The sequence below is a fragment of the Suncus etruscus genome, chromosome 18 (assembly GCF_024139225.1).
Source record: "Suncus etruscus isolate mSunEtr1 chromosome 18, mSunEtr1.pri.cur, whole genome shotgun sequence".
Taxonomy (NCBI): Eukaryota; Metazoa; Chordata; class Mammalia; order Eulipotyphla; family Soricidae; genus Suncus; species Suncus etruscus.
Window position 1 is genome coordinate 55,525,214 of NC_064865.1, and position 13,507 is coordinate 55,538,720.

General features: G+C 36.4%; 1 protein-coding gene across 1 annotated transcript; it reads left to right on the forward strand.

Annotated features, from left to right (window-relative positions):
• The first annotated feature begins 2,874 nt into the window (after positions 1–2,874).
• On the forward strand, positions 2,875–12,844 carry LOC125995852 (E3 ubiquitin-protein ligase TRIM38-like). Its single transcript, XM_049764820.1, has 6 exons — positions 2,875–3,267; positions 4,168–4,251; positions 7,220–7,405; positions 8,510–8,532; positions 8,626–8,738; positions 12,330–12,844. Exons 1-6 carry the CDS (start codon positions 2,875–2,877, stop codon positions 12,842–12,844), a joined length of 1,314 nt encoding a protein of 437 aa, XP_049620777.1.
• The last annotated feature ends 663 nt before the right edge of the window (positions 12,845–13,507 follow it).

Genomic DNA, 13,507 nt, shown 5'->3' on the forward strand with positions numbered 1-13,507 from the left:
TTTTTATTTAAAATCAAAACCGAGTTTCTTAATGTTGCTTGGTTACTTCTGCCTTTTGCTGGGCATTTTTTATGTGTCTGGGGGCATCTTTATGTCTTGGGAAAATTCTAGGTAGGCATTTTGTCCATTTTTGAGTGGCGTGCATTTTGTTCCATATGAATTTCAGGAGTGTTTAATCTATTTCTTTGAAAAATGGCATGAGTCTCCTTATAGGGTCTGCATTAAATCTGTATAATGCCCCATGGGGTATTGTCATTTTGATAATGTTAATACTCCCAATCTATGGATAGGAAATGGGTTTTCATTTACTCGCGTCCTCTTGTATTTCTTAAAGTAGCGCATTGTAGTTTTCTTAGTGCAGATCTTTCAAATTGTTAGTTAGGAGGCTGGAGCAATAGCACAGCGGTAGGGCATTTGCCTTGCACAAGGCTGACCCAGGAAGGGCCTGGCTAGGTTTGATCCCTGGTGTCCCATATGGACTCCTATGCCAGGAGCTCATAGCCAGGAGTAACCCCTGAGCATCAGTGGGTGTGGCCCCCAAACAAAAACAAAAACAAAACAAAAACAAATTAAATTGCTAGTTAGGATGATTCCAAGGTACTTGGTTTTCTTAGGCACAATTATGAATGTGATTTTACAAAATATTTCTTTTTTTCTCTTACATTATTTGTATATATGAAAGCCTTGGATTTTTTTCACATTAATTTTATTGAATGCCACTTTATTATACTATTATATTGTTACTAAAGCTTCCTTGTAGGCTCTTTAGAGTTTCCTAAATATAGTATCATGTCATTTGTAAATAGTGAGAGTTTGACTACTTCTGTTTATATCTGTATGTTCTCGATATATTTTGCTTGCCTAATTGCTATGGCAAGCACTTCCAGAACTATATTGAAGTGGTGAGAGTGGACAACCTAGTCTTGTGCCTGCTTAAAGGAAAGGCTTTTAGTTTTCCCTCATTGAGTATATTGTTTGCTATAGGCTTATGTTGTGATAAATGTCTTTGACAGGGGTGGGTGGAAAAAAAAGTCTTTGACTATATTGAAAAATTGCTTTATTTATTGTCAATCATTTTGTGGCTTCAAACAAATTTTGGATTTTTTTATTGTATGCCCTTGAAACATTTTATTAGCATTTTATTTATTTATTTATTTATTTGTTGTTGTTTTTGTTTTGGGGTCACACCCAGTGACACTCAGGGGTTACTCCTGGCTATGCGCTTAGAAATCGCTCCTGGCTTGGGGGATCATATGGGATGCCATGGTCCGTTCTAGGCTAGTGCTTGCAAAGCAGACACTTTACCTCTAGTGCCACCAATCCAGCCCCCTTTATTAGCATTTTATAGGAATTCCTTTGAATCTATATGTGCCTATATGTGTATATTCATGTGAAAAGTACATGTATGTGAAAAAGAGAAAGACAGTGAATGAGAACAGAGAAAAAGAAAGACACATACATATTTTGAGGCATAGATACATGGAGGGGCAGGGGTTCTGAGAGCAAGTCTGAACATGGTCAATTATGACTTTCCTGCTACCTGTACATGTATTTTGTGATTTATCAGGCTCAATGCATTTAACCAATAATTCAAGATGTGAAGCAGTTAAGCCATAGAATGAAAATCCTGGAGCACAGGAGACAATGTCCTTCTTAATGATCACAAATCCCTGGCACTGCTAAACTACAGTTGTCTATTGGAAGAAAAAAAGTGACAATAAATAGAATTTTCAAGAAGAAATTTTAACAATATTTCATAAAGTCATGTTGATTGCTTAAAATAAATAATCTTTCAAATAACTTTACTTGAATTCCTCACTTGAGATCAGGCTATCTAGTTCAAATGAAAGGTCACTCTTTATTGTCATGCGCTTCAGTCTTTTCTCCCAAAATTCCCAATGGTACAAAATAGTAAGAAGACCATATTCACGAAGTAGCTCTGTCTTGTTACACTCCTTGTCTTTCATTCGCTGGTTCTTCTTGGTGAAAACTAAGGGATCCAGTACTAGAATACCATAAGGCATGCATGTCTTCCCCATTGCTTTCCATCTTTCACAGATCCAAGTTCTACATATTTCCTAGGTTCCAGTCCCCTTGAATTTCTCCTCAGAGACCATTTTGGTGTGGGGAAGAGTCAGCACCACATGGGTCTCCAGGAGCTCTGATTTAAGACCAATCCCTTTTTTTCTAGCACCAAGCATCTTTCCAATTTTCTTTCCCTCATATCAGGGATGCTGACACAAAAGATACACTACTTCCAGATCATTGTTGACTTTCATTAGCATCCTTGTGAGATGGCCACTCATTTCATTGAATCTTTATATTTGGGGTAGGGTATGTATTTTTAATAACAAAATGTCATTATATCATAAATATTTCATAGATTTTCCTAGATCACCAAATTTCCAAGTTATAAAGAGTTCATGGAAAACTCAAATATTCTTGATGCTTGCTATAATGGGAAAATTTTTTGAAACCCTTCTCTATCCTCTCTTTCTTTTTCTAGCATTTTTTGATGAATTGTGCCTGACCTTTCTATGCCTGTCATACTTGGTCCAAGAAAACTTTTCAGTAGTGATGTTGTGTTCTATATCTAGACTTTTGTACATTGCCAGCCAGGTTCAGCAATCAAGCAATGAAATATGTCTTGTTAGAACTAGAAACTAATTTAAATATTTTGAATTAGTTGCATCTGACTTTGAGTGACCACGTGTGATAATACTACCCTATTTCATTTAACAACTTCATTTTCTATATTTTATTAATTTTTATCAGTGACTATGGACAAGATCTATTACCATTTCTAGAGTTTATTTTGCCTACTTGCTTGATCTCCACATCTAGATCTGCTTTTGCAGTTTATTAGGCAAAACCATGGCCTCCGGCACAACTATCAAGATGATGAGGGAGGAAGCCACCTGTTCCATCTGCCTGGAGCTAATGACTGAACCAGTAAGCGTTGACTGCGGGCACACCTTCTGCTGTATCTGCATAATACAGATTCATGAGAACAAGAAGAAAGACTCTTCATCACTGGAGAACTTCCACTGCCCTGTATGTAAAGCAGAGTTTCAAGAGGAGAGCATCCAGCCCTTAAAGCAGCTAGCTAACCTCATTGACACCATCAAGAAGGTGGAGCAGGAACATTTGTGTGAGGAACATGGTGAAAAGCTCTGTGTGTTCTGTGAGAATGATGGACAGCTCATCTGCTGGCGCTGTGAGAAGACACCACAGCATGAAGGGCATGTCACAGTCCTTATTGAAGAGGTAAGACTAGGCTTCAAGACAAGAATAGTTGAGAGCTCCCTCAGTAACCATTCAGGTTTATTTTCTCTTTTGAACATGAGATGATATAGACTGAAGATTCAGGAGGATGATCATGAAATAGACTTTTCAGTAGTTTAACTTGTGATATTCAAATTATTATGATTCCTCATAGCCTGTCCCTTCTGACCATCAATGGAATGATTGCTCTCTTATTTTCTTTTTTTACTTGCTATGACAAAATTTGACTCCACTGAATTCCAAGATGCTGGGCCCACATTAGCATATGATAGCTTAGATCCAGATTACTAAAAACTTCTTGACGGTTGAATAAAATCTAAAAACCTAGGGGACCAAAACCTGATTCTTTAATTCCTTCCTGAGTCTGCAGGGTGAACATCAAACTACCTTAAGTCCCTGGAATTTCTTAGTTTGAGTTTTTTGGGAAGCAACAAAGGATGTGAGAGGAATCTGGGGGCTACTGAGAAGTGACTTTGGAAAGACACATAAATAAAACACATATAGGAATTGTTGAAAAGAGAGATAGACCCAGACATATGAGTCCCATGTACAGAGGGACAGACAGCAAAACTTACTGATGTCTCGGGTAATGGATTGAAAATGGAACTTAGGCCTCAACTTTAATATCAGCACAGTAGCCCTAAATTTTACTGGACCTGAAGGATTTTCATTTGTGGATGATTGGATTATGTTGATATTAAATAGAGCATTTTTGAATTGTCTTAATAAAAAGGGGGTACATAGGTTGCTCTTAATATTTGGAAAGTCCAAACTGAAGAACTAGTCTATATTTTGGAGAGTAGGATTCTCTGTTAGATAATAATAAATATAGTGAAATCAATACACTCCAATCAACTATTTTTTCTTTCAAAAAATATCCAGGAAACAGTGACAAAACTGAGGAAAGTGGATGATGAATATAAGACATTGAAGCTGTATATGGAAGAGCAAATAATAAAATGGAAGGTAAGAATTAGATTTATTGTTCAAATATGTTCCAACATAGAGTTTAATTAGATATATAAGAAAAGCAGACAAAATAGAGAGTATTTTTCTTGATACATAAAAATTCATTTTGAAAATTTTTTCATTGAATCACCCTAAGACAAATTATGGTTTCGTTTTACTAAGCAAGGTAGAATAAGTGAATTATAGGTTGTTTTTAGGCTTCTGGTTGTCTACAATCTATGTGTATCTCCAATTCATTTCACCTTTCACTATTAATTGTCTAGGATTCCTGATAATTTAGCTTGAAGGAACAAATAATGTTCCTCTTTATTGGCACTCATGTTTGGCTAGGCTGAGAGTTCTTTTTTTGTTTGTTTGGTTTTGGGCCACACCCAGTAATGCTCAGGGGTTACTCCTAGCTACACACTCAGAAATTGCTCCTGGCTTGAGGGACCATATGGGACACCAGAGATCTAATCGAGGTTCGTCCTGGGTCAGCCATGTGAAAGGCAAACTGCACTATTGCTCTGGACCCTAGGCTGCGAGTTCTAACCATCTCAATCTACACTCCTGTTTTATTTTTTTTCTGCTTCTCATTATTTTATTTTATTTTTTAATTTAAGTTCCATGATTACAAACATATCTGTAGTTGGGTGTCAGTCATAAAAAGAACACTTTCTTTCACCAGTGCAATTTTCCCACCACCAATGCCCCCTCCTGTTTAAAGTCTAAATCTACCACTTTTTAGACATTTACCACTAAAAAGAATTTTTTTTAGAAATTTCATCAACATAAGCTAACTTTTGTGAGCATAAGAATGGGATTGTTGGGGCCAGAGAAATAGCATGGAGGTAAGGCATTTGCCTTTTATGCAGAAGGATGGTGGTTCGAATCCCAGCATCCCATATGGTCCCCTGAGCCTGCTAGGAGCGATTTCTGAGCATAGAGCCAGGAGTAACCCCTGAGAGCTGCCGAAAAAAAGAAAAGAATTGTTCCTCAATGTAATTTATATTTTGCTCAGGAGACCCATTGGGTGAGCAGAAATGATGTAAGAATATATGCACCTGAAATCATAGATGATAAGGGTCTGTCTGGTTAAATGTATGGTTGACCAGTCTCCTCAGGGAATATACCCACACTTTTTTTGGAAACACTAAAGTTCTATTTTGTAGGGTCAGAGAGATAGTACATCAGGTAGGGCACTTGCCTTGTCAATTCGAGTTCAATCCCTGACATCACATATGGTATTCTGAGTGCTTCCCTAGTGGTTCCTACAAAGCCCAGAGTAATCCCTGAGTATTTACATATGTGGCCTAAAGAACTAAATAATAAACAAAGAAAAAAAAATGAAGGTTCTCCTTCTACTGAAGCAAAAACCTTACCATCAATTTTTTCTAGAATCAGCTACATATCAATATAATTTTTAAAAAACATTAATCTAATTATTAATATAGAATTTTCTTTTCATTTTTGGAATGTGCTTTTCTCTTTTTCTGATTAAAATAATTATTTTATTTAAGCACCATAATAACAAACATGTTTATAACTGCATTTCAGTCACAAAATGCACACCCCTCTTCACCTGTACAACTTTCCCACCACTAATGTCGCCCATTTCCCATCTCCCACATTCTCTGCCTGTGTTTGAGATTGGCATTGTTATTTCTCTCTCTATTTTTGTCATGGTAGTTGTTAGTGTAGTTATTTCTCTAACTGCACTTGCCACTCTTGTGGTAAACTATATAACATGGGCTGGTCCTTCTGGCCCTCATCTTTATTGTCTCTGAATATTTAACAATACTGCCTTTTATTTTCCTTAAATTTCACAGGTGAATGAAACTATTCTGTGTTAATCTCTCTGCTTCTGACTTATTTCACTCAAAAGAATAGATTCTTTATCCATCCATGTATAGGCAAATTTCATGACTTTATGTTTTCTAACACCTGCATAGTATTCTATTGTGTAGATGTACTACAGTTTCTTTAGCCACTCATCTGTTGTCAGTCATCTGAGTAGTTTCCAGGATTTGGCTATAAGAAATAGTACTGCTATGAACGTAGGAGTGCAGAGGGCATAATTTTATTGTGGGTTTTTTTTTATGGTTTTAGGTTATATCCCTAGGAGTGGTATTGCTGGATCATATGGAAGCTCAATATCCAATGGTTTAAGGAGTCTCCATATTGTTTTCCAGAAAGGCTGGACTAGAAGGCATTCTTATTAACAGTGAAAGAAAGTCCTTTCCTTTCCACATCCATGCCAGCAGGGTGTGTTCTAGTTTTTTGTGAAGAAGTTTCTCAGCTTAATACTGTCCCGTGTGTTTATCTCTGCATTGACTTGTTTGGACAGTGCTGTTTCCTCCTTGAAGATGCCTTTAGTCTCAATGTTCTGGAGTGTTTTGTCTACATTTTCTTCTATCTACCTTATAGTTTCATGTCTGATATAAAGGTTTTTAATCCATTTTGATTTGACCTATGTGCATGGTGTTAGGTAGAGGTTTGAGTTTGATTTTTTGCATATGGCTGGCCATTGTCCCGGCACCACTTATTGAAGAGACTTTCCTTCCTCCATTTTGCATTTCTTGCCCCTTTATCAAAGATTGGTTGTATGTCTGGGGGTCATTTTCTAAAGATTCAAGTCTACTGCATTGATCTGAGGGTCTGTCTTTATTCCAGTAATATGCTTTTTTAATTATTATTGCTTTGTAGTACAACTTAAAATTGGGAAAAGTGATGCCTCCCATATATTTCCCCTAAGGTTTACTTTAGATATTCTTGGGCATTTATTGTTCCAAATGAATTTCAGGAGTGTTTGATCCTTTTCTTTGAAGAGTGTCATGGGTATTCTTAGAGGGATTGTGTTAAATCTGTATAATTTTTGGGTAGTATTGCCATTTTAATGATGCTAATGCTCCCCGTTGGATGTGCTTTTTTGATTTCTAGAAAGTTATAGAGCATAGAAGACAAAAAAATACAGTCTGACTTTAAGAATCTCCACACATTTCTGAAAGAGGAAGAGAAGTCTTACCTATGGAGACTGGAGAAAGAACAGGAAAACGTTTTGACAATGCTGAAGAACAGAGAAGTCACTCTAGAAAAGGAGAGTCGGGAGCTAAAGAAACATGTCCTGGATCTGAAGAGGAATGATGAGGGCTTGGCACCTTCTTTGCTGAAGGTGAGGCTGTGAATTTAAATGGAAGAATGAGGCTGACTGCTCTTGAGCTGTTCAGAGGAGAACAATGAAAAAGAGGTCAGGTTGGTCAGGCCTGCTGTCTTTTTTTCAATTATATACTAGTGACCAGTGTGGGAAATTTATGAGCTGCTTTTTACTTAGATGTGCCTTGACAGAGAGAATAACCTAAAAAGATGGTCTTTATGCAAATCCAAAACTAGGTGCTTTTGGTTCTAGGGGAAACCATGGGGTAAGTTTCACTATAGTTTAATAACTTTGGTCTCAGCTGCACAAAACCCCAACTGTCAGACTCTCCCCTGAGATATATTTCACAGAGTTAGTGGAGTATCAAGTTGGTCAATCAAAATTATTGATCACCCTTCCTCTATTTTGCTCATTGTATCATTATAAGGTGTTTTATGAGGTCGTTTTTTGTTTGTTTGTTTGTTTGTTTTTTTATTTATTTTTATTTTTTTATGAGGTCGTTTTTTACCGCTAGACTAATTGCTTGGTTTTTGAAGGTCATTTGCACAATTTAATCTAATTCACCTAAAACACATAAAAGCGCAGTATTTCCACAGTTGCATCCACTGTCTGACTCTGTGCACACTTTTCCTGAGAGAATTCCAAGAAATTCTCTAAACGTTTCTAAACAAGACAGCTGTGGCATCCCACTACTGAGTGGGAATGTCACATGGTTTCTCTACCTCTGTGTTGTTAGTCCTTTGCTACTAGCTCAGTGAGTTAGTCTCAGCAGTGTGGCATGGCTTCATCAAAGAGGATTTTTGTGAACAGCAATCTTTAATATGAAGAAGATCGCTAAATGTATATATAGAGTACAGGTGGCAAACTCCTGGTCCCACTCCCCAAGCAGTTCAGAGACTAATGCAATTGCAGGGCCAACAACTGTGAGATTAATAATATGTTCATCTGATTAGTACCTTAGCTGATTGGCACTCATTCTACGGAAAACTGTCAATAGCTAAGACTGGAGTTCTTTGATTTATTCTTTGGAAAGCTTCTTTATAGAGAAAAGTTAAATGAAATGAGAAAGTCCCATGCAATGTTGATGTTTGCACACCAACCTCTATCTTTCTTTCTCTATAGGATGGGACAGGCACCATGGACATGTAAGTAATCTGTGAATTCAAGTGGGAAGGACATGGGTGTATACAGTGTAATGGAATATTTTACGAATGACGTCTCTGAACTACTTATTCCAGGAAATCTGTCATATTTTCAACCATACCAAAAGCTTACTATAAGAATATTGAAACTGTGTGCAATGTTTCTGAGCTCTACTTTGATACGAAGAAGATTTTAGAGAGATATCAAGGTATGTAATATCATAATTCCCCAGATGTTACAGGTGGGAGAATATTAAGCATCCAAATTGACCTGTATTCCTCAACAGGAGTATAGGCATAATGTTTCATTGTTGTAATGTAAATTTCATATTTTCACTGTAAGAAACTCTAATGTCTAAAATCTAATGTCTAAAATCTAGAATAATCTTGTTCTGTGCAAACTCATTAAACTCCTGCTCTCCAGTGTATTGGTATTATCTCCCAGGCAAATAATCTCTTCAGTTGTTCCACTAGAAAAGATTATACAACTATTATTCTTTAATTGAAATGTCACAAATATAATGAAATTATTAACTTGCATGAAGTGTATAGAACAGGGCCCAGGGTGTAATGATCATATTTACATACGAAATCCCAGTGGTTGGTGATAATAATAGACAGTGTTTTTAGTTGTTTTAGGCAACAATTGGAGAACACAATAGATGCCTGATTTATCTAAAATTAAAATGGTAGGACTACCAACTTCAGAACTCTCACATTTTTTGGGGGGATGGCCCACACGATGCTCAGAGGTTACTCCTGGCTATGCACTCAGAAATTGCTCTTGGCTTAGGGGATCATATGGGATCAAACAGTGATCCATCCTAGGTCAGCCGAAAGCAAGGCAAATGCCCTATCACTGTGACAGTGCTCCTGCCCCAGAACTCTCACTTTCTGACTCATAATCCTATCAGTCATTGCTAGGTCTCCTCAATCACTGTTATGCACCCACAATTGCAATACTTAAAATCACTGAAAGCTTAAAGTTTCTTATAACCTCTCAGCTCTAGATCTAACCTAAAAATATTTCCTTTATTTATTGAATAAAAAAATAACCTGCAGTTTCAAAATGACATATTAGGTGCTAGAGCAATAGTACAGTAGGTAGGGCATTTGCCTTGCATGAGTCTGAATAGGATTCAATCCCTGTTATCATCACATGGTACCTTGGGCACCACCTGGAGTGATGCCTGAGTGTAGAGCCAGAAGTAAGCCCTGTGCACCACCAGGGATGACCCCAAACCAAAATCCTACATATAATAGCACATTATCTCACAGTATTTCAGAAGCTGGCCATAGAGTCCATAGATCTACTTAGCATTAAATAAATCTGTAATAAACATGACCACTTGACTGTGTTTTTCTCTGGAAGGTAACAAAATATAATCTACCTCCAAGGTCATTGTGATTTTAGGAAGAATTACATTTTTATGGCTTTAAGGCCTAGAATACTAGCTTTTTGCTGGTAGTAGATAGAAAATTTGTCTGTATTGCTTAAATAAAACTCCCAGTTCCTCTCAAAAGAGCAATTATTTCTTCAAAGTGAGCTTAGTAAATGAAAGCCTAGAAGCAATCTTTAGGAAGCTAGAAACTGTATTCATGAAATATAATCGCAGGAATGAGTATGGTAAAGACTTCTCACTTGCCACTAGTGAACTGCATGTGATAATATGGAGCAATAGTAGGTAGGATGTTTGCTTTGTATGTGGCTGAGCTGGGTTCGATCCCTGCATCCTATAGGGTTCCCATGCCTGCCAGGAACTATTCCTCGGTGCAAAGCTACAAGTAACCCCTAAACACTCACAGGTGTGACCCAAAAACCAAATCCACCCCCAAAAAACTTTTCTTTATCCAACTTATTAACTAAAATATAAAAGGCTTAATTGTCTCATGATTAATGGTTTGGTTCTCTGTAATTATTTATTTTTATTATCAATGTAAAATATATTAATAATGCATTTATACTAAAATTAGAGATATCTTACCAGTGAATATGTGTTTTTATTATTTGACTTTTGTTATTCTTAATAATATTTGGTATCTTATATTTTGATATAACTATATGACAGTTTTAAACCCTATAAATATAAGTTTTGATTTTTTTTTTTTGGTTTTTGGGTCACACCCGGCAGCACTCAGGGGTTACTCCTGGCTCTATGCTCAGAAATCGCTCCTGGCAGGCTCAGGGGACCATATGGGATGCTGGGATTCAAACCACCAACCTTCTGCATGAAAGACAAAACACCTTACCTCCATGCTATCTCTCCTGCCCCAACAGTTTTAAATCTTGTATTATCCATCTGCTAACACTCAACATTTCTGGTTTTATTACTAAAATTTCATATGCACTTCACTTTTGAAATCCAATTGACATATTGTTTCAAATGTATTTCTCCTAAAAATGCTAACGTATTAACTTTTCCAACGAGGATTTATTGACTCTTCAAATAATATGAAACTGCAGATATTTCAGCCAGTTCATATCAAGGACTAACTGAAATACGTTTAATAAAGAGGTTAAAGATGAGACTTAGGAAAGTAAAGCACCCAGATCTGGGATAGTCAGGAACCCATCACCACCATAGATCTCAAGTACAGAGGAAAAAATCTGAAGAAATGAAGAGTAACCAGAGGGAGACCAAATCAGACATTTCCCAACTAAATTACATAATCACTTTTCCTACTCTGTTTCTTGTGTCCACTGTTCTCATCTAGGTCTTCTCATTGATTGAAATCAATAGAAGCCATGTAGAGGGAAAGGAGCTGATTGATATAACCATCCAGATCTTTGTTCTGATAATAGGGAAAGGCAGGCAAAATTGGTACAGAATCTGGAGAAGAAACAAGAGAGTCTAGCTAAGAAGTGCATCTTTATGTTTGACTTTTCTGTGTTCTACTAATAATTATTTTATCGAGTGCAAAATTTATCAAGTAATTATCTAGCTAGAACAATCAATTACAATATTTTAAAAATAGCACTCATTTCTAGTAGTGTTGACTTCATCATATATTTTTTTCTGTCCTACTTGACTCTTCTCAAATTTTCTTATATATTGGTTCTTAGTACATAATCTGCTATATTATCTTGGTATATTATCTTGATATAGTGATATGATCTGTATCAATTTTGATGGTTCATAACAAAGCAAGAATGAGTTAAAACTTAAAATTTATGACATTGGGCATGGGACTTGAGGTTTGGGTGACATCCTTGTTCTTCAATAGTCAGTTATAAAGATTACTATGTTCTTTCTTCCAGTATTGATTTTTTAAATAGTTGGCCTTGTTTTTAATATGCTATTTCATAATGTACATATTACTTCATAGTAGAGACAGATCTTTGAAGAGGATATTAAGAAAATATGTTAAAAAGGCTCTTCTAACTTTTAATGTATATTAGGGGAAATGGTGATATTGATGTTCAAGATATTGATCTTCACATAATAGTAGTAGTCACTGTCATTGTCATAGTAGTAGTAATATTCTCCCTGCTCCAGTACTGTCCAGTATATAAAATAAAACCACATAACAAAAATCTTGCCAAGAAATCAGTATATTCATTATTTCATTCAGACTTCCACATTTTCTTTGTGATAGGTATAATTTCAACTGTATTTTTCACCAGTAGAATCTGTGAAAATTACTGTAACAGACTTTAAAAATAATGATTTTATTTGAATTCAGATGGCTTTATTTAGAACATACTGGGTACCTCGCACAAACTAAACATATTCCAGTTTATTTCTCTAGTTCTTTAAATTTTATTTCTTATTTATTTAATGTTTATTTCTTGATTGTAGCTATCATTAGTCTGGATCCAGATACAGCACACACTGTCCTACATCTGTCTGAGAATGGAAAACAAGCGACTTGTGGATCTCCTCAGAGGAAACCTGATACTTCTGAGAGGTTTACAGTCTCACCCTGTGTCCTGGGATGCCAGACATTTACTTCAGGAAGACATTACTTTGAAGTATCTATACCAAAAGGACCTGAGTGGGATGTAGGAGTTTGTCTGGAGAATGTTCCAAGAGACAATGACATGACACGGGAGCCTGAATCTGGATTCTGGGCCATCAGATTGTACAAACAGAATAACTATGTAGCCCTTACCTCGCCCCCAACTCCCCTTCATCTGAGGGAGGTGGCTTGGTTTGTGGGGGTTTTCCTAGACTATAAAGCTGGCCTTGTATCATTTTACAACATGTATAATGGCTCTCACATCTTCACCTTCCCAAAGGCCTCTTTTTCTGAGCCTCTCAGGCCCTATTTTCGTATTGGAAAAGGTTCTCATTTATGTTTGCCTTCACTTTAGTCATAAAATTGAAATTCTGTCAGAGCAATAATTTGGTCTGTTCTCACTGATATTTCTGGCTGAGTTTTAGAAGACAGTTAATAAAACCGCATTGAATGAATGGATATGAAATTCCAAAGAATTTGTCATGGACAAGGAACTCTAGATAGGAGAAAGTTACAACGTGAGTTCTGAGTCTATTCTTTTGCACAGTTGTTGATAGTCTGACAATTATGAGTTGGAGGGAGTAAAATGTCATGTTTGGAGAAATAAAACATGTTTCTTTTCTTTTAGAAGAGAATATTATTATTGCCTATTATTGTTATTACTTAGTTTTTTATAAAGAAGTTTTGTTTTGTTTTTAGATTTTGAGCCACACTTGGTTAAAATCAGGGGTAACTTCTAGCTCTGAGCTCAGAAATAACTCCTGGCAGACTTAGGAACTGGAATGCCAGAGATCAAACCTGAGACAGCTGTGTTCAAGGCAAACAACTTACCCACTGTGTTATTACTCCATCCCTAAAAAAATAAGTTTTAAGAAACAATCGGGTTATAAATACCCAAACCACAGAATCAACAACACTGAAATTATGAGACCCAAATTTTAATAATGGTATCTAAAAATGTTCCTCAAGATATAGGTTGGGAGGCTTTCGGGTAAGCTGAGAACACTGGTGGAAAAGT

What these genes read in the sequence shown, in the direction of transcription:
- LOC125995852 (XM_049764820.1), top strand. Translation starts at nt 2,875, where the DNA reads ATGGCCTCCGGCACAACTATCAAGATGATGAGGGAGGAAGCCACCTGT. An exon ending in TCACAGTCCTTATTGAAGAG is followed by an intron (nt 3,268 to 4,167) that starts GTAAGACTAGGC and finishes AAAAATATCCAG; the next exon opens with GAAACAGTGACAAAACTGAG. An exon ending in GATTTTAGAGAGATATCAAG is followed by an intron (nt 8,739 to 12,329) that starts GTATGTAATATC and finishes TCTTGATTGTAG; the next exon opens with CTATCATTAGTCTGGATCCA.